Here is a 21,433-nt window from a genome sequence, read left to right on the forward strand (position 1 = left end):
AATTTTCAGCTGAAAGCAGACACTTTTCATGAAAAATTTTGTTTGGTTGAAAACCCAAATTGCCGTCACAAATATTTTGGACAAAAAAATTTCAACCAACCCTAGAAGAAGTCCATTAAAAGAATGCTTCAATTTTTGCCTCATTCAGATCATTCTGAAAACTTACTTCTGCAACCAACAAACAATGACTCTCTGAATATGTTGGTTATAAAGGATTGTTGTTATAGATGTGTTGGTTTTAAAGGATTAAGAATCATAGGAGTGCACAAAGTGGCATGGGGACTCATTGGTTGATCTGTCCATGACAGTATCTTCTAGTTTGTTACAGTGGCTTTTATTCCTTGGGGACAGAAACAGATCTTTGTGTGTGTGTGTTTATATTTACACAAAAATACAGATAGCAAATATTTGTTAGAAGATTGTGTTTTAGTGGTATTTTGTGAATAATGTGTGTGCATGTGTATGTGTGCATGAATATTAGGAGCATTTAGATTATTTATAATTTATACTTCTAGTTAAAACAGAACCAATGAGCAGCAGTGAGATTGCTACGACTACAGCAGACGAGTCTTTAGACAATTTCTCAGGATCAGGTAAGAAATAAATAAAGATATTTTTCACTTACTGTTTTCTTCCCCTCTTACAGTCTAAATACTGTATGCAGAAGTTAAAAATAAAAGGTTTTATACAGTCTGTAGCTCGCACATTCTATCGGGCCTGATCTTACACATCTTACTCAGGCAAAAGTCAGTGGGAATTTTCCATAAGTAAGAAATGCGAGATCAACTCATTGATATCCATGGATAACTTCTCTGGGAGCTCCACTCAGGATTGGGGCAGTATTATGGCTCAAACTGTTTTTTTGTTTTGTTTTTGTTTTCTGATGGCTAGCAGATCCACATCTGCATGCTCTAGTTGTGAATGGGATGAAAGTCTAAAATCGTCCTCCTTGCTTGCTTACCGTTATGATGCCTTCTGAATTCTGGCTGTTCCCCAAAAAGTGCAGATATTTACATTTGCCATTTGTGCCAGTAGGTCTCTAAAAGGTGGCGAAAGGGTGCATATTAATCCAAAATGTGTGAATTAACACTGTTATTTCTATATTACTGTTTTTGTCATGCAGAATTTGTACCTAATTCTGAACTCATAAGTTACAATCATGATTGCAGAGAGATGCAATAGAGCTATGTTATTTGCAGTGTGTTATTTGAGAGTGTTATTTGCAGACTCATGTTGACTTTAGAGATTCACTTTAAAAATTGACCAGCTGATGTGTCTTGATTGATATAGGCCACATATGTGTGTGCTGATTATGCTAAAGATTGGCCAACAACTGTTTCTAATATATTCAAGCACATTCAGAGATCTAAACTCAAAATTTTGAACTTAAGAGAATAGGGATCGGTTGTACATTACACTCCATCCTCTTTGAGCCTCTCATACAAGGCAAAGAGGATAGATTCTGGCTGTAGCTGGCCAGCAAACAGTTCCCTCGTGGAGGGTAACTGCCAACTGGCATAAACTCACCAGAGGCAACTCCTCTACTAGACCACACCTCCACTCTCTCAGTGTAGGGTATATGTGAGGGGTATATTGGAGGTAAGATGAGGGGTGTGACAGAGTCTTGTTGTGTTGAACCTCTAGTGATATAAGGTATGTAGGTGTAAGTTCCAGCAGATCCTAGACAATCCAGATGCTGGGTCTGCACCAGATTGGGTAGATATAACTGGTTCCATGATGGCCCCTGCTGTACAAAACAGAGCTTGGATGAGGGAAATATTGAGCCCATCAAATTGACTTTAACAATCCTTGGATGCCAATACACTAACTACTCTGAAAGATACTGTCTTAATTTTACGTCTCAATTTTTTCACAGCTATTTGAAAGCACAGTGTGTGAGAACACTCTTAGACTGTAAATTATTTATAGAGATTCTTGTTATACATAATATATATATATATGTGTGTGTCATATAGATTATACAGCTGGGGTGTATTTACTTTGGGCTTGACACAAACGAGATAACGATAAGGGAAAACAGGAAAAAAATTATTTGCTATCTTTCTTGGTAATGGTCACTCAGAAATAATTCTGTAGTACTGAGAACAAATCTGTATGCTTCACAGGGACAAAATCAGATTCTGCCCAGCTTAACTGTTTTAGGAAATGCTATCAGATGGTACATTGCGCATGCTCTGTTTGATTCCAGATGCCTGACAATAGGCAAGTAATTTTTTGGTAGGTTGATACCAGGAAAGTTATTTTATAGCGATCTCACAACCTGAAATTGACCTTTTCCCTGTGAGGGGCTAAAAAGAGATCTTGGGCGTAGAGAAGAAGTGGGACCCAAATAGTCATCAGAGAGAAGGCAGCTTTCTTCATGGTACCTCTAAAAATAATAGGGACATAGAACTGGAAGGAACTGTGACATTAAGCCCCATATTCTTCATAGAGACATTATTGTGATATGATTATAGCATAACCATGATGTATTTTGTGCAAGATAAGGCTTGTGAGATATTGCGGAAAAGGTTATGATTTACTGAATATGATTAGCCTATTTGGATGCATGTATCATTTTGGTATCTGAAGTTAGGAATATTGTCTATGCATCAGTTACAAACGTGTTTACACCCAGGGAACACTCACTAAGCAGAATGCAATCAGTCTAGATGGTTGGCTGGGAAGGGCCATTAGGGAGAACAGTAGGTCTTAGAAGATGCTAATCTCCCACTGGGGAGCCTTCCTGAGGAGTTACAAAGAGCCTCCGAGTCATGGCTGCTGTGTCCCTACAGGGGCATGTGACCAAGTCATCTGGTACTGGACTCCATCATAGAATACTAGTGTTTTTCCACTGACCAGGCGTGGGAATCAAACTGTGAGACAAAGGGTTCCCATCATATGCAAAAGTGATTTAAGGCAAGGGAGTGACATCATTGTGGTTCTTCACTGGTTCCCCACCCAAAGGAGGCACTTGGAAACACCTAAGAAATGAGGACTGAGCTGGGGGAGAAGAGCTGAACCCAGGCTAGAGGATTTCTAGCTTGTGAAACCTGGGGTTTTAAGCTGCAAGCAAGTGCAGCTTGCCCTTGAGAATCTTTCCAAACTGCCTAAACCAACAATTAGAGTGAGAATTTGCTACTCATATCCAATTTCCTTAGTATATTAAGCTTAAATAGCATTTTTGTTTTATTTGCTAGGTAATCTGCTTTGATCTGTTTGCTATCCTTTATAATCACTTAACATCTATGTTTTGTAGTTAATAAACTTGTTTTGGTCTAAAACCAGTGGGTGGAAATCATAACTGGGGGCAGAAATCTGTTGAATATCTTCCACTGAGGGAGCGGGTGAATTTCATGAGCTTACGCTGTACAGTTCCCTGTGTAGCGCAACACAGTATAATTTTGGGTTTGCACTCCAGAGGGGAGTGCGTGCCTTAGCAACTGGGAGGTGCCTTAGCTGAGCCTTCCCATGCAGAACTGATCTCAGCATCTGTGTGCAGCTGTAGCTGGGTGTGTCCCTACCTGTGTGTGTGCTGGAGAGGGCTTGTCACGGCAGTACAGAGTAAAGAGAGCCCAGGCTAGTGTGTCAGGCGAGTTCAGGGATACCCCAGTTCCAGGTGACACCCCACAGGGAACCCAACAGAAACCTTCTGGATCCTTGAGTCCAGTCCTCTGCTATCTTTATAATTTGTCATATAATCCCATTCATAAATTTATCCAGTCCCGTTTTAAAGCTAGTTAGATTGCTTGCCCTCTCTATTGCTATCGGGAGGCTATTCCAGAACCTCACTCCTCTGATGGTTAGAAACTTTCTTCTAATTTCCAGCCTAAGTTTACTCATAGCCAGTTTATACCCATATGTTCTTGAGCCACCCTTGTCTTTTAGTTAGATAGCTCTTCTCCTTCCCTTATATTTATTTCTCTGATGTATTGCATCTCCTTTCAGCATTCGTTTTGCTAGACTAAACAAGACAAGATCTTTTAGTATCCTCTTGTTAGACAGGCTCTCCAGTCTCCTAATCATCCTAGTACCCTTTCTCTACACATGTCTCAGTTTGAATTCCTTTCTTGAGTATTGTATGCAGTATTACAGATCAGGTCTTACCAGTGCCTTGTACAATGGCATTAATATATCCCTACCTCTAACAGAAATACCTTGCCTGATGCCATTTAGGATCACATTTGCCTTTTTCATGGCAACATCACATTTGTAGTACATAGTCATCCTGTGATTAGCTAATATGCTCCCAAAGTGTATGGTCTTTCACTTTATACTATAATGATGAGCAGAAGGCCCAGCATACAATGCATAGCTGACCTCCTTTCTCTTTAGTGCCCTGAAAGGTCACAAAGAATTCAATCTAGTTAAAGATCTTATATGAATTTTATATTTCTGTGTTAACAGGGATTGATTTTGGGGGTTATAAATAGCTACTTGGAGCTCTTAATCTGAGCTTCAGAAAAAAAACACCTGTTAGGTTAATTTCTTGATCTTACACACTTAACAGTTTTTCATTAAGACAATATGCTATTTCATTATGACATCTTTCTGAAATACTGAAAGTTATCAAAGTCTGAAAATGGATTAGAAATAAGTAGATAGTGCAAGGAAAGAAGCTGAAAGTGGAAGATGTAGTATAGCCTTTGTACTACAGAATTATTTTAAAAAGAGACCCATGCTATGAAGTTACCTGTATGTTTTCAATAGGAAACGTACTTAGAATTTTGTTATGAAATACAGATCTTTGAATACAAAAAGTGGAAACTTGGACAAATTGCTAAAATGGAGTACAAAAGAATAGCCAAAAGTATGGAGGGACAATATGAGTTACACCTAGCAAGGGACGTAAAAGGCGATAACAAGTTATATAAACACATTAGAAACAAGAAAAAGACAAACGAAAGTGTGGGTCTTCTACTTAGTGGGGAAGCAGAGCTAATAATGGATGACATCAAGAAGGCTTAGGTGTTTAATGCCTGGTTTGCTTTGGTCTTCACTAAAAGGTGAATTGTGATCACATACTTAACACAATTAATATTAACAAGGGGGGAGGAACAAAAGCCAAAATAGGGAGAGAACAGGTTATAGAGTAGTTAGATATATTCAGGTGAGTAGGGCCTGATGAAATTCATTCTAGGGTATATAAGGAATCAGCTAAAGAATTCTCAGAACTGTTGGTGATTATCTTTGAGAACTCCTGGGGGACATGTGAAGTCTGAGAAGGCTGGAGAAGGGCACACAAAGTGCCTATATTTAAAAGGGGGAAAATGAGGACTAGAAGAATTATAGACCAGTCAGCCCAACTTTGATACTTCAAACAAATTTCAAACAAATTATTAAACAATCAATTTGTAAGCATTTAGAGAATAATAAAGTTATAATAGCTAACCTGTATGTGTCAAGAACAAATCATGCCTTACCCCAAGTATCCTTACCTTGGTATCCTGCTGTCGGTTGAATTGTCTCGTTAGACTAACCTCACACTTGGTAAGACAACTCGCATTTTTTCATGTATTTATACCTGCTCCTGTAGTTTCCACTCCATGCATCTGATGAAGTGGGTTCTAGCCCACGAAAGCTTATGCCCAAATAAATTTGTTAGTCTCCAAGGTGCCACAAGGACTCCTCGTTGTTTTTGCTGATACAGACTAACACGGCTACCACTCTGAAACCTATGTGGAAGAGTTACACAAACTGGGTTTACTTAGTCTTGAGACAAATAGACTGAGGGAAATAATGGGCTTAATCCACAGTAAGAAAAATTTAGATTGGATATTAGGAGGAACTTTCTACTATAATGGTAGTTAAGATCTGGAATGGGCTTTCAAGGTTGTAGAATCCCCCTCATTGGAGGATTTTAAGAACAGATTAAGCAAACACCTGTCAGGGATGGTCTAGGTCAGTGGCTCTCAACCTTTCCAGACTGCTGTATCCCTTTCAGGAATCTGGTTGATCTCGGTAGCCCAAGTTTCACCTCACTTAAAAACTACATGCTTACAAAATCAGACCTAAAAATACAGAAGTGTCACAGCACACTATTACTGAAAAATTGCTTATTCTCATTTTTACCATATAATTATGAAATAAATAAATTGAAATATAAATATTGTATTTACATTTCAGTGTATAGTATATAGAGCAGTATAAACAAGTTATTGTCTGTATGCAAAATTTTTAGTTTGTACTGATTTCACTAATGCTTTTTATGTAGCCAGTTGTGAAACTAGGCAAGTATCTAGAGGCAAATAGCTAGATGAGTTGATGTACCCCCTGGAAGACCTCTGCATACTCCTAGGGGTACATGTACCCCTGGTTGAGAACTACTGATTTAGGTTTACTTGGTCCTGCCTCAGTGCAGGGGGCTGGACTAAATGACCTCTTAAGATCCCTTCCAGCCCTACATTTCTATGAATCTAATATTCTAAACATTAATAAAACATTGTGCTGGAGTATCGTAAACCTTTGAAAATATGGAAGGAAATTATTTCCAGTGTGCAATCATTTGAGAAAATTTGTTTCCCTTGAAAATGTTGTCTGACTGCAAGCAAAAATAAATTATTGCTCTGGAGTTGTACAAAGAAGGGCAATTTAATCAAGCTTTTAATTTTAATATTGAGCATTCCTATACTGGCACCTGTCCCTGTTAAGTGAGCTGTAGCTCACGAAAGCTTATGCTCAAATAAATTGGTTAGTCTCTAAGGTGCCACAAGTACTCCTTTTCTTTTTGCGAATACAGACTAACACGGCTGCTACTCTGAAACCTATCCCTATTAAAACATTACTTTGTAGGTCAGAATATTTATGGTATTTGGACTTATTTAAAACCTTGTTAAAATTCTGAAATTCTGTTAGCAAAAAGTAATACTTAGTTCAGATGTGTGTGTTTACATTTTAATGTGCTTTCCTTTCTCCTTGGGGCAGTAATTGGAAGCAGTGGCTTCAGCCCAAGACAAACTCATCAGTTCTCCCCACCACAGATTTATCCTTCCAAGTAAGTTATCTTTTCTAAATAATAATAACTGAAATAAATAAACAGGTTTTAGCCTCATTTAGAATCATCATTGGGTTCTTCTGTTATCCGAGTTTAACCCAAAGCTTGTTCTTGAGAAAGTATGTGATTTTATTTTATTTTAGCTGTTTGTATTTTAAAGATTTTTTTAAGAACTTCTGTTCTCTCATGCAATCTATGACCATGTGCTAATCAAGCTAATATAATAAGGCTGTCAGTTAACACAAGTACTCATATATCTCTGTCTAATACAAATTCTATTTTCTGTCATTTATAATCAATAGCAGACCATACCCACATATTCTTCCTACCCCTTCCTCACAAACTATGGCTGCATATGGGCAGACGCAGTTTACAACAGGAATGCAGCAAGCTACAGCTTATGCCACATACCCACAGCCAGGCCAGCCCTATGGAATCCCTTCATATGGTGAGTAAGAGTCAGTATCAATGTTATTTAATTCTGGGGTAAACATTTTTACCCAGAAAAGCTGTATGACCCAGAGAAACATATTTTCTCTGTGTTTAATGTGACAACTGTCCATGTGCATGTTTGTAGTCAAAAACCTACATTCAGTTCCCTTTCGGTGAAATGGGGAAAGCTTAGTATATGTATTTACTAGAGTCTAATTAGGAATGTACCTGACAAATGTGACTTATACAAATCCATAACAACTCTCATAACCTCCTGTGGAATAGTTGCTTTTACCTTTTATTTCTGTTTTTTTAATGCTACCTTTAATAGAAGCCATGGAAAAGAAGCATTCATCAAATGTTTTGTTAGAAATGGACAAAGGGGAAATATAAAATTTAAAGAGCTAGTACTGCTCTCTCTTACACCTGTTGACTTCAGTAAGAATTGTGCAATCCAAGTGCATACAAGGGTAAATTGATAAATACAGGGCTTGATCCTCAACTGGTGTAAACCAGTCAAGCTCTTCTGATTTATATCGGCTGAGGATCTGACTCAAGAAGTCTACTTTTATGTAGTTTTGGAAATCTGCCGTGGTGGAAATTGAAGTAAATGCCATTAAGGCTCTAAAATGCTGACAATATGATGATATATAATCCAATTACATTTTTCACATTGTCCCTATATGTATTGCGTATATTGATCTATATTATAAAATAAATAGCTATAAACATAGTTCATATATTTCAACTCTTTTCTGCATATTTTAAACATCTAAAACATTTTATTTGAATATTTAAAATATATTTTCAGTGATGGTAATGTATTTTTCTTACGTATATCGTAAATGTATGTTTTTCTTGTTTGAGGCTTCTATTGGTCCTTGGCTATCTGTGGTGGGTTGGGCAGCCCAGACGGTGACTTATCTTGTTCCCTTTGTCTTTCTGTGTGAAATCCTGGACCCATTAAAGTCCGTGGTAAAACTTCCATTGACTTCAGTGGGGCCTGGATTTCACCCTCTCAGTTTAGCTGGCTCCCTGTCACCCGTGCTCTGTATGTGAGTTGCTCTATTTGGACTCTGCTTGCTGGTTTGGCTAGCATGCTTATCTAGTCTCTTGCTTTTTTTTTCTCCCCCTGCCCCATCCATCCACTGTGCCGAGGACTTTGGTCAGTTTCGTCTTGCACATTTTGCATTACAGAACTCCTTTTTACAACTGAAAAACTGGCTAAGTGATACGGCTCATTGCATTTTTTGTTTTCCTACATGTCCACCTCAGGGCTCAGCCAAGGTTCTTTTAGCTATGTATCTTGTTGTTTAACAGTAGCATTAAAAAGCAAACATACTGTGGGAGTTGACATAAGAGTATTTCCTTGTGTACAGATACATTTAATTACATCTTTAGGCCCCAGTCGTGCAGTCTGTGCTCATGTGAGCAGTCAGACTGAAGGCAATGGGACTGTTCATCTGCACAAAGCAAGCAGGATGGGCACCATATTAGAGTCAAAATTCTCTTCCCAGGTCTGCAGGTGAATCCCATTTTCTGCATCATGTACTTTGTCTTTCTCTCTTTCCATGCCTACGGGTTCCAACACTTGTGGAATGAGCAAAATAGCAGCGTTAGATATGTCCTACTCATCTGAAAGAGAAAATTTGCTTTTTAGGTCTCTCTCTCTCTCTCTCTCTCTCTTTTAAGTCTGGGGGCAGGTCTACACTTAAAACTCTGCAACGGTGCAGCAGCACTTTGTGAAGATGCTACTGTGCTGACAGGAGGGCATCTCCCATTGGCTTAGTTAATCACTTCCAGGAGAGGCGGTAACTACATTGATGGGAGAAGCCCTTGGGGATTTTTCACACCCCTGAACGGTGTATTTATGTAAGTTTATAATGTAGACTTGGCATGGGACTTACTGAAAATGCACTTTTCAAAATTTGAAAGGCCATGTTCTCTAAAATCTAGTTGGGATTTATTAATTTTTATGTCACTTTAAATTGAGGTTGAAAATTAAAATCCCAGCCCTTTCTCAGCTTCTTTGATTGAGGCAGTTATTGGGAAGGTGCTGCTGTGAAGGCACAGGGAGCACCACTCAGAGCAGTACTTAAGTATCTGCCAGGAAGAGGCCCAGTCTCTCTATTTCTCACCTCCTGCATCTCTACCATGCTGAACTCATGGAAGCAGGAAGTGGGGTGGAAGGAAATACCACTGACAAGTAGTTCCTAGGGAGCTGCTGGCTCTGGTACATCTGCAAAGCTACTGAGGAAGCTGGAGAAGTGTAGCTATTCATTTCCTGAGGCACTCCACTGCTGTCTGCCTTTCTTAGTGGCATATTGTAAAGGCTTCATTTACCAGCTGCTTCTCCCCCTGGATCCTGATAGTACCTTCATGGTCTCTCCCCGTTACCTCTCTTTGCATGTCTGGACTAGTGAAGAGAAAAGGAGAGGGTAAAGGAGCATGAAGAGCTGGTAAGTGAAGCCACTGGAGGAAAGCAGACAAGGAGTTGTGGGGTGTCAGGAGGTGAAAAGCTCCTCCGCCTGCTTCTTAGAAATTTGCAGAAGGGCCAGAACTGGAAGCTGTCAGTGGCACATTATCTTCCAGTTGGCATCCACCTCCAGCTTCCTACCCGCTACGTCCCTTGTTTGCCTCATGTTGAAAGGAGGCATGAACTAGGAGAAATGCTCTCTGCACACACTCAAAGGCTGGGAGTTGAAGCAGGAGCTAAAATTTCTTAGCTTGATCTCAGTTTAAACTAATTAAAAAAAATTCACATGAGCGTTTCAAGGGTCTTTCAAATTATGAAAGATGAGGATAACGTTCCTGGGAATTATTGATACCAACACTATAAAGTGGAAGTTTCACAGTGAGCCCATATGTCAGATTCATCATTATGATTTAATTGCAGGGTGAAATATAAGCGGAAAGGGAACAGCAAGGGGAACCAACCCTTATTTAAACACAACTTACTTTGGCAGTTATGCAGAAGGAATTAGAAAAAAGTGAAGGGCCATAATTACAAAATGGATATCTCAGGAGCGCATGAAAAATATGCAGTCATGCATATTGGACTGTTTGGGGCATATAACTGCATATTGTACAAGTGTAATGACTTTTTTGCACCTCCCTCCTTCATACATCATAGGACTTGAGTTTTTAAGACTTGAACCAAAAGGTAAATGGATTTATAGTTTATCATTTACAAAAGTCTACTACTCATCCACACTTTATGATTCACCCCAAATAATGGTGACCTCTGAGTATAGAGGTAATCACAGACTGCTGCAATAAGATCTGAGACAAGTCTTACATTACTCATATTACTACTATATTGCTAAGACTATTATTTTTGTAAAATATGCATTATGAAATATCTCAAATAGCTAAAATTAAACTCCAGTGTCCAAATAATGTACTTGTTGTGATGTCTGTTCCTGATATTTATTGTTTATTCATTTAGGTCTTGATCCAAAGCCCATTGAAGTCAGTGCGAGTCTTTCCATTTCAGTAGGCATTGGATCAGGCTGAGTTTTGTTAGAGCATAATTTTTAATGGATTTGCCTGTCATTAGTACAGATTAATGAAGCTTTGCTGTATCCTCCCTGTTTGAGAGCTCCTCTCTAAGGCATATTTAGCATCCTGTATGTCTATTTTGGTCATTGGTTAAAAACCATATATGTTTTACAATACATACCATTTTTGAAAAGGCATATTATGTGCTAATGGACCTAATTTAATCACTTTTAAAGAGGATTTTCTTTTTATAATACTGTAAAAGCCTCTTTGGAGCTGTGTAAGAAAAAAGTAGGATTGTTGATCCTTTATCCATAAATATTTCACAATGCAAATCTCAATTATTATGTTATGAAAAAGAGTGGGTTATGTTACACTTCATTGAAACTATATGAAATTGGTGTTCTGCCATCTATGAAATTCGTGAACTTATGGAAATGTTAGCTTCTGACTGAGTTGGCAGGAAATGAGTAAAAAATTATGCAACTTTCCGGAAAGGGCAACTGGCCATATATTCATTTCTCTTGCAACTCTTGATTTTTAAAAACCACAGTTTTGAGCTGAAACTGTCCCTGGTGAACTTATGTTTACATGCAGCTTCTCCCTTATCTCTACTGCACATACCACTAGCATCATTACAAAAATGCATGCAGTGATTACTAACTAGGTGTATGTTTAAAGTACTGCTAGTTATGTGATTTTATTGTCTGTCGGTGTTTGAATATGAACAAATAGATTTGCTATCACTAACTGATTTAGGTGCATTGTGGGCAGGCATCAAGACAGAAGGTGGATTGTCACAATCACAGTCTCCTGGACAGACAGGATTTCTAAGCTATGGGACAAGCTTTAGCACGCCTCAGCCAGGACAGGCACCATATAGCTACCAAATGCAAGGTCTGTATACATATGTATTACCATTTATAGTATATTTCATTGCTCTATTCATTTTTCCATTTAGAATAAAGCAAATATCAGTTTAGGGTAGGATTTTCAAAAGTGTTCAGCATTGGCCTAACTCCATTCTCATTGCTGTCAGTGATAAAAGTCCCACTGACTTTAATAGGAGTAGAGTTAGGCTAACCCTCGGTGCTTTTGAAAATTCCACCTTTAATGATTAAACTAGCATTTTAATGTAAATATTCTATTCTTATTCCAACAAATAATTTTGTCTTCATAAATAGTGAACTACTGTGCTTCAGAGCATAGTACTGGAAAAAATTGGCATGATTATGAATATAGGAAGTGACCAGATTTAACTTAACACCTGAGTCTGTTTTCTCTATCTGTAAAACAGGTAAATATTTTTTGTCCCTTTCAGAGCCTTTGTCAGAGTTAATTAACATTTTTAGAGTATTTTGAAGGTGTAGAGCTTTGTAAGTGGTAGCTAATATTGTCAATTACATTTTTTTCTAGATGCACTTATTTGTTTCTTTTAAATATGACATTAAAATGTATTTTTTCTGTGTTATAAATGTAGCATTCATATTCCTACCTCTGTTGTTCACTGACTGGGTGTGAATAGTTCTGGAATCTGACCATCCATCTAGGCCTCTGTTTGATAAGTGGCCTCTCATTTTGGGTGCCCAACTTGGGATATCTTTGACCTGATTTTCAGAGATGCAGAGTACATGCTTCTCTAGTTGCAGTTAGTGGGAGTTGTCGGGGATAAACATCTCTGAAAAGAAGGGGTAGGGTGTCTCAGGCACCCAGAATTGAAGATTGTTTCTGAAAATGTTGGCACCAGTTTTTATGATACCTGTTACAGTTTCTAGATGTAATTAACTCTCTATCAGATGTTCTGAAGCAGACATGCATTACTGGATTAACTAGACAAGGCTTCACTTATGTTTGACGGCTTTTAGGAAGTACCCATCCAACCCTTAGTTCAGATACAGCAGAGCAACTGCAGTATTGAAAAGGTAATCATCTGACACATAGCTTCTTAAATATAGATCTAGGTACGCTGCATCCCAGCAGGCAGGAGACAAGACAGTACCAAATAAGTATGTTTACTTTTATCAATTTGGTAATTAAAAGTTTTCTATTCTGAATGGGAATAATCATAACCAGGTTATTGGTTTCACTGTCTGCTGATAGTCACATCATCAGAATTGAAGGAAACTAACTTACTGGAGTAAGAGCTCAAAATACGTATCAGTGATTATACAAGCAACTCCCAGAAGGCAGATTCTATCAAGAAATCTTATAATCCATTCTCACTAGGAAATACTTGTGCTGAAGAGCATGTTGTTGTTGTTAACAATTTGTATTTCAGTAGTGCCTTGGTGCCACAGTCATGCATCAGGACCTTTTTGTGCCAGGCAGTGTATCAATACCTAACAAAAAGACAAGTTTAGGGCCAGATTTTTATAGGTATTTAGGCCTCTAACACCCACAGAAGCTAGATATATAGGTACATCTAAAAATTAGGTGTTTAGAGTCTAAGAGGAGATAAAACAGGCTGGGGGAAAACAATGAGATGATGCTAGTTAGCATGATAAACAGTGGGTGCAACACACCAGCTACCTAACCATCATTGAGTTTTTTGTAGGCATCATGGCAGAGGAAAACTTTAAGGAGGGATTTGAGGGAGGGCAATAAGGGTGGTTTTGCAGCTGTTTATGGGAAACCCCATGGGAGAAAGTGAGAAGGTACTTGTTGGAAAATTTACAAATGGGTGATGGAAACTGGCATCATTGGCAGAGCGCAGGCAAGAGTCAACATTGCAGTAGTGTATGGGAGATGATAGCTAGAGTGGGCATAGGCTCTGAAAGACCTTGAAAGTCATGCAGTGAATAGGGAGCCAGTAGAAGGATGAAAAGAAGGTGATGACATGTTTGAAGTGATCTATATGGATAAAGAAGAAAGGCCAGATCCTGAAGAAATTATCTAAGAAACCGCAGCAAGATTTAAAAACTTGTAAAGATGTAAAGATCTAGAAAGCTGGATCAAAGACCAGGCCCAGATTATGAGGGTGAGTGACAGGGAGGATCATGGTAGTGTCCAGGGTGACTCAGAGAAGAGAGGGTTTGAAGGAAAAGTTTAAAAGTTCTGTTTTGGCATGGTTAAACTTAAGATGATGGCTAGACATCCACAAGGAGATGTCAGAGAGACAGGCCATATTTTTATTTTGACCAGAAGGAGAAAAGTCAAGAGTGCAGAGAGCAAACTATAAGTCATCAGTTAAATCATGCTTGAATGAAATGACCCAGAAAGCAGGTAGAGAGGGAGAAGGGGAGGATGCCAAGATTGGAGCCCTGTGGGATACCTACAGAAAGTTGGGGTGGAGATGACAGTCATCATCCAAATGAAATGCTGGAGTAGTTTTTAGGGATGTAGAGGAAAACCACAACCTTTCTAGTCTTTTTGTTCTTACAGTTAGGACATGTCAAAATGAACCCTTAGTTCATGATAGGCTGGGGTGTAAACCTACCTTACTAGCCCGGCATGCACAAAGCATTTGTATGGACCTTAGTACCATGCACTAATGGTTCCTTAATATGCTTTGGTTTACCCCACTTTGAAAGCAGAGTAGATAAAAGTACACTAAGAATTGTTAGTGCATGTCAGCAGGACCCATGTAGACACTTAGTGTAGCAGGCTTGTGTTAGGTAGAGTTACACCCCAATTTGTTGCAAACTAAATGTTTATCTGGACAAACCCGTTGCAAGAATAATATTTTACAGGATTTTTCTACACCATGTTTTCCTTGCCATTATCTTTTTAGTGTGTCTTTTAATTGGGTTAATTCTATATTTTTAAAAACTTGGTACTAGCTTAATTTTGGGGGATATAACTGCATTGGGGCGGGGGGGCGTGTAGATAAGTGGTAGAGTGCATGCAGGAGTAGAGTGATTTTTTTACTTCTGTATTTGGTACTGACGTGACTGCTGCTGGAATAGTGTGTCCTGTTCTGGTATCCACAATTCAAGAAGGATATTGATAGATCGGAGGGTTCAGAGAAGAACCACAAGAATGATTAAAAGATTCGAAAAGATGCCTTATAGTAATAAACACAAAGAGCTCAATCTCTGTATCTTAGCAAAGAGAAGGTTAAGAAGTGACTTGATTACAATCTCTAAGTACTACACAGGGAACAGATATTTCATAATGGGTTGGAGTCAAGCAGGCATAGGTATAACAGGATCCTACGGCTGGAAGTTGAAGCTAGACAAACTCAGACTGGGAAAAAGGTGTACAATTTTAACAGTGAGGATAATTAACCACTGGAACAATTTACAAAGGATCATGGTGAATTCACCATCACTGGCAATTTTTAAATCAAGATTGGATGGTTTTTAAAAAAAAAATTCCCACAGGAATCATTTTTGGGAAGTTCGATGGCCTGTGCTACACAGGAGACCAGACTAGATGATCACAATGATCCCTTCTGGTCTTGGAGTCTCTGAATCTATGAATTTTTCATTCGGACTTGATAGGTGCTAGGAATAAACAGGAATGTTTGTTTCCCCTTCACAATTTTAGTTCTGGAAATTCAACAGCTTCAAGGTTTAAATTATTCTTCAAGTTTGGAATTAAGCTTCCCCACCCAAAACCACAGTCATTGTTATTTGTTCAGAGACCTCCAGAGAGGGGGAATGGATTTGTTCCCCTTCCCCCCTGTATGAATGCATGGGCAGGCTGCAGGTTCTCAATGCAGCCTTTCCATGGAGGCTGAAATAGCAGCTGCTACTGCTCCTCATCTCCTTAGTGTGGTTTCTGAACCACTGGGTCAAAATTATAGACCCCTTGGCCTGCTCCATTAACAACCCTCCAGGGGGCTGGTGCCTCTGGAGGCATCTCTATCTGTTGCAGGGAGGGCTGCAAGATAACCCTGAGCCACTGGTGTGCCTGCACTGCCAGCATACCGCCTTCCCTCCCCCCTTTGTTTCTGGTTTACCACCCGCACCTGCAGCACACACATTGTGTGGAGGCCACTATGCTAGCCCTTCCCATTAGGAGCAAATGTCACCTGAAATGTAGATCTTCTGTAGTGCATGTGCAGGCAATTACACAATACCTTGCCTGTCCATACTAAAATTCTGGCATGGTGATTAGCTGAACAATAGCTAAAGGAAAAGCTGCCAACTTTGAAAATCATGAGGCATATGGCTGTGTGAGTATCCACACAGACATTATCTTGGCACTTGGGCTTCTGTTTGTTTTGAATTTTTCATCTTTACATTCAGAGGGTGGGGGAATTATTTCTTCCTAACTACTATGCTTCTCACTCCCCTTTTGGTAAGTGTTCTGAAGTATGATCCTTGAGTTCTTGACTAAAGGACCACTTGACTAAGGCTGTAGCCCTGAGCCCATAGTTTCTGAACTGATGGTACATGTGGGGAATGCTCAGTCAGATTAAATGGAGCAGGGAGAAGGCTGGGGGTGGTGGGGTTAGAAAAGTGTAAGGGAATCAAAAGCAGAGAGAAGGACCACACTTGCAGCTGTGCAGTTCTGTTTAAAAATCAAAGAAATATAAGCCCTTGTCTATATTTAATTGTGTATATTACTTTGTATCAATGTATCATTCAGCTGTAGTGGTGTTAAATTTATGAGTGCTGCTATTCTTTTAGTTACACAGGTTGTTATGATTCAGACTATACTAACCAGTGGGTTTGGGAATTCATCCATAAAAAAGTAAATGTTAAGGTATTTAGTTATTATTATGGAGTTTAAAAATATTGTGCTGGATGGCCAAGCAGTTACTAGGAAGAATAGGGAGAGTTTGCCAAGGATTTTTAAACAGCATAAGGAAGAGAAAGAAACCTTGGGTTCAAATAGCCCATCTGGCCTTCATAGTGCAGCCCTCCAGGGAAAAGCCCAACTTCTGCCACATATATTGTGCCCTGATGATAGACATAGCCCATGGCAAGGAGGCTGATCAAGGAAAGCAAATGGACTTCTGTAGAAAATGCACAGGGGAGGACAGCATCCTGCCTGTTGTAGAAGTACTGGAGAAAAGTTCTACACATGGGAGCTGCATACTAGTCCCAGCAGGTTCCAGCATTCTTCATATGCTGACTGAGATTCCTCGCTTTAATGTGGGTCCTTGTTCTTTGCAAACTAGACCTTTGACCTGCAATTTACAGCTTTTATCACATTAGAAGTCCTGTAGTTGGCCAGTTTGTTTCAGTAAGGCTATATATTTCATAAATATTCACAGTTCTTTGTTCATCTAATACAGGAACAGTATGCTCTGTGCCTTGACACACAGCTGATTAAAAAATGTGGCAAAAATTGAAGTATTTTAAAAACAACTTTAGGCCAGTAGCCCTGGGTGGCCCACACAGCAGTTTTCTGAGAAACCTGTTTCATGTTTGTTACGGTCTGTGCGGCCCCCACCCCTCCTCCATAGGAGCCAATGCTGACCATAAGATGAAAGAGATTTTTTTTTTTTTTTTTTTGGTGATATGTTGACCAGGGTGCAATTACTTTTTTCTTTTGCTCTTGTAAATTATCTGCCAACACACATTGTGAAAAGAGAATGCAGTAACTAAAGAAGAACTTTTAAAATATGAGAGACCTTGTACTTCTTTTTTAGAATAATTCAAATGACAAACCTATAATGCTTGTACATGTGTTTCTGCATCAGTGAATTAAAAAAAAAAACTTATTTCCCCTAACTGTGGCATTCAAGGAAGTAAAAAAAGCTTGAAGACTTTTGCATTTTAAAAGATTCTGCATCTTCATTCTGGCTTATGAAAAAGTAAAAAAAATAGTGTTGATCCTCAACTTTAAATTAAATTTAAATTCTTGTATTCTTTCATGAGTAGTATTTCTCTGAGGATGCAAACTCCTCTGCTGAAGCACTCTGATTTAGCTCACAGGTTTATGAGCATCTATCAACCACTGTGCAGCCCCAGCAGTAATAGTGGAAAGTAATAAAGATTTATAGGAAAAAATCTAAATGTTTCTAAATGTTTCTTCTTAGCGTCTCTTGCATTACATTCAGATTGTATTTTTACTCAGAACGCAGTTGGACATCCCCCACACCCACTGCGTACAAGGTCTTCGGTGGCCATGGAGTGTGCACGTTTTCATTAACTTTCACAATTGAATTGTTTTAATATTTTTGCCCCATGATTTTTGGGATGTACGTTGTTCCTGACATGGCTTATTTAAAAAAAAAGAAAAGAAAAAAGGAAGAGCAAGCACCCAGACCTGCACTCCTTGCAATTAATGTACATTTAGATGCGAAGCCTGGAATTATTTCAGAGTATGTTTTTATTTTTTTATCTCATCATTATCTTTTTAACCCAAACCTTCAACAGCATCAGAGGCATCTAACTTGTTAGGTTTCAATCACAGGATTATGTCAGTGTCTCAGTCGGTTGCACCACAAACTGTCTCACCAGTTTGGAGGTTACTATGATCTTGACCCATTTCAGCCAATAATGTAATGTGTTGCAGTGCCAGGGAGCAATGAATTTATACATCTCACTTTCTATCTGTTTTCATTTTTCAGCTTATCTCCTTATCACTTATTTGCTTGCCCTAGGTTCTTCTCCCTAGATTGCAGCATGTCTTTGTTTACATAGTGTTTCAAAACTGATTTGAAGGAGGGGAGGCTATAAACAAATAATGCAGGTTAATGTGCAGCTTTTCTGCATTCTCATTTACTCCCTCTCAGCACAACTTCAGCAGTTCTGCCATATAGCAGGCTTTCTGCAGCCTCTATAATTTCTCCCTATGTATCCATATGTCTCACCTCTCAGCAGTGTTGCTGCTGGGTGCATAACCAGTGAAGGCAATCCATTTGGAATGGGGTTGCTGCCCTTTTAGAGCCACGGCTCCTCAGATTAGACATTCAACATCTGTCTATGTTTGGTGGCTAGTGGTGAGGGAGTAGTTTGGTCTCTGTGTTCATTCAGTCTTTGGCATCTATGTTGATAGTCCATGAATTTATTTTTCGTGGTGTTATGGCCAAACACCTTTTTAAAAAGTTTACCGCCCAAGACTATCTGCGATCAATTAGTGAACCATAATGACTTTCACAACTGGACAAGCTTGTAAACTGCTTGGAGCAGGGACTGAGTCTTCTTCTGTGTTTGTAAGGCACTGAGAACAATGTCAGTTCTCAATCAGTGACAACGTTTGGCCTCATTCTGTGATGTGCTAAGGACCCACAACTCCTATGGACCTCAGTGGGATTTGTACGTGCACAGCACCTTTCAGAATCAAGCTTATGGGTACTGCAATATTATTTTTAAAAGAACTTTCAAAGCTTACTACTTTAAGTAAGACCATAACTGGATCGGACCAATTGTCCATATACCTCAGTATTTTGTCTCCCACAGTGACCAGTGCCAGAACTTCAGGGGCAGTGTACAGAACAGGGCAATTGGACTGATCTACCCCTGTCTTCCCCTCCCTGCTTCTGGAAGTCAGAGGTTGAGGGTGATGCCAGGCAGTATCCCTGACCATCTTGACTAGTAGTCATCCATGGACCTATCCTCCAAGAACTTAACTAGTTCTTTCTTTAACCCAGTTATACTTTTGGCCATCACAGTATCCCATGGCAATGAATTCCGTAGGTTAATTGTGCATTGTGTGAACAAGTATTTCCTCCTGTCTGTATTAGAAACCATCTGCCTATTAATTTAGTCAGGTGCCACCTGGTTTTGGTATTGTGGAGAGGGTAAATAACCCTTCTGTATTCACGCTTTCCACAGTATTCATGATTCATGACCTCTACCATATCCCCCCTTAATTGCCTCTTTTCTAAACTGAACAGCCCTAGTCTTTTTACTCTCTCCTTCTTTGGAATCCATTCCATATTCTTGATCATGTTTGTTGCTCTTCTCTGAACTTTTTCCAGTTCCATTATATCCTTTTTTTGAGATTGGACAACAAGAACTGGACACAGTAATCAAGGTGTGAGCATATCATGGATTTATATAGTGGCATTATGATATTTTCTGTCTTATTTTTTTTATCCCTTTCCTGATAGTTCCTAACATACTGGTAGCCTTTTTGACTCCTGATGCAGATTGTGGTGAAGTTTTCAGACAACTATCCACAGTGATTCCAAGGTCACTTTCTTGAGTGGTAGTAAATAATTTAAAACGCATCATTGTATGTGTGTAGTTGGGATTATTTTTTCCAATGTGCATTACTTTGCACTTGTCAGTGTTTAGTACATTAAGTCTGACAGGCATTATATAAAACCAAACCAAAGATATTTTTAAATTTGATCCCATTCCATTCTGTGAATTACAGGAGTTCCATCAGACTCATTTTTCCTCTTACACAATAACTACATAATGAAGTATAGGGGTCAGAAATAATGAGTTATCACTTTACCTGTTTCTGCATGTTTAGTATTGATGACAATCAAAGTGGTCAACATATGGGAAGTATTACAAGTTTGCTGTGGTGGAGTTATTTTCAGATAGAGTGTTTTAGTAATTAACATCATCTTTCATTTCATTTCAGGGAGCAGCTTTACAACATCATCAGGAATATATACAGGAAATAATTCACTCACAAACTCTACTGGATTTAATAGTTCACAGCAGGTAAATTTCTAAATAAAATTAAATGAAAGTTTGACAAAACTGTATTTCAAACTAGCAAGTCACACAATGCTTTCCCCTTCAAAAATATTGAGCTTGGTAGATTTTGCTAAGAAAAAGATACTGTCATTTCAAGGGAATTTTTTTCCTCCTTTTTATCTCATAAAAGAACTCGCTGCATGGTTATTGTTCACATTTGTTTACATAACTGCAATAATATATCTAATAATATTCTGTTTTTGAAAAAATTTACTAGAAGTATGTGAAATTTAGGTTTACTTATACAATCTCATGTTTGTCAGCTCTACTGTGCACAGTCCAGTGAAGACAGTGGAACTCAGACATGTGTTTTTACTTATATTTTGGAATGTATACTAAAAAGTAGCAAAACCTTGAAAGGAAACTCTGATGTTGCTTTTTGTCTGGTAGGAATATCCATCTTATCCTAGTTTTGGCCAGGGTCAATATGCACAGTATTATAATAGTTCACCCTACCCGTCACATTATATGACAAGCAGCAACACCAGCCCAACACCACCTTCCACTAATGCAACATACCAGCTTCAAGAACCACCATCTGGCGTCACCAGTCAAGCAGTTACAGATCCTGCAGCAGGTAATTACATGGATTTTATTATCCCTGTGGGCCACATTTCTGTTAGTTGAAAGGTTTGGGGGTTTGTTTTGGTTTTGGTTTGTTTTTTTTGTTTTGGGGGGCTTTTTTAGGGTTTTTTTTTTTTCAAAATTTTAATGTATGGTAACTCTTGCACAGATTTTGATAGAGCAATGGCTCAGAAAATGTAAGATGAATATTTAAATAAGGTTTTCAGGAGAAATGCACAGTAATTTTTATTTATTTGCAATATTAATAATACTTTTTTAAAATTATGGGTTATGGGAAAGCCTTTATACTGGGCCAAGTTCTGAATCCCTTATACTCAGTATTTACTTAGGCAAATCCCATTAATTTTGTCTGAATAAATAAATA

The 21,433-nt window shown here is 38.7% G+C and overlaps 1 protein-coding gene across 16 annotated transcripts in view; it reads left to right on the top strand.

Moving 5' to 3' along the window:
- Positions 1-21,433, top strand: part of EYA1 (EYA transcriptional coactivator and phosphatase 1) — a 231,237-nt gene that overhangs the window by 137,846 nt on the left and 71,958 nt on the right. For 8 of the 16 annotated variants that reach the window (XM_073330852.1, XM_073330853.1, XM_073330856.1 and 5 more), the window contains 6 exons: positions 516-593; positions 6,925-6,994; positions 7,297-7,442; positions 11,687-11,824; positions 20,366-20,448; positions 20,875-21,061. In XM_073330852.1, the coding sequence (XP_073186953.1) occupies positions 516-593; positions 6,925-6,994; positions 7,297-7,442; positions 11,687-11,824; positions 20,366-20,448; positions 20,875-21,061 (702 nt within the window). The remainder of the gene's footprint in view (positions 1-515; positions 594-6,924; positions 6,995-7,296; positions 7,443-11,686; positions 11,825-20,365; positions 20,449-20,874; positions 21,062-21,433) is intronic. The other 8 variants (XM_073330859.1, XM_073330863.1, XM_073330861.1 and 5 more) reach the window with 5 other exon arrangements.

Source organism: Lepidochelys kempii, chromosome 2, assembly GCF_965140265.1.
Source record: "Lepidochelys kempii isolate rLepKem1 chromosome 2, rLepKem1.hap2, whole genome shotgun sequence".
Lineage (NCBI taxonomy): Eukaryota > Metazoa > Chordata > Testudines > Cheloniidae > Lepidochelys > Lepidochelys kempii.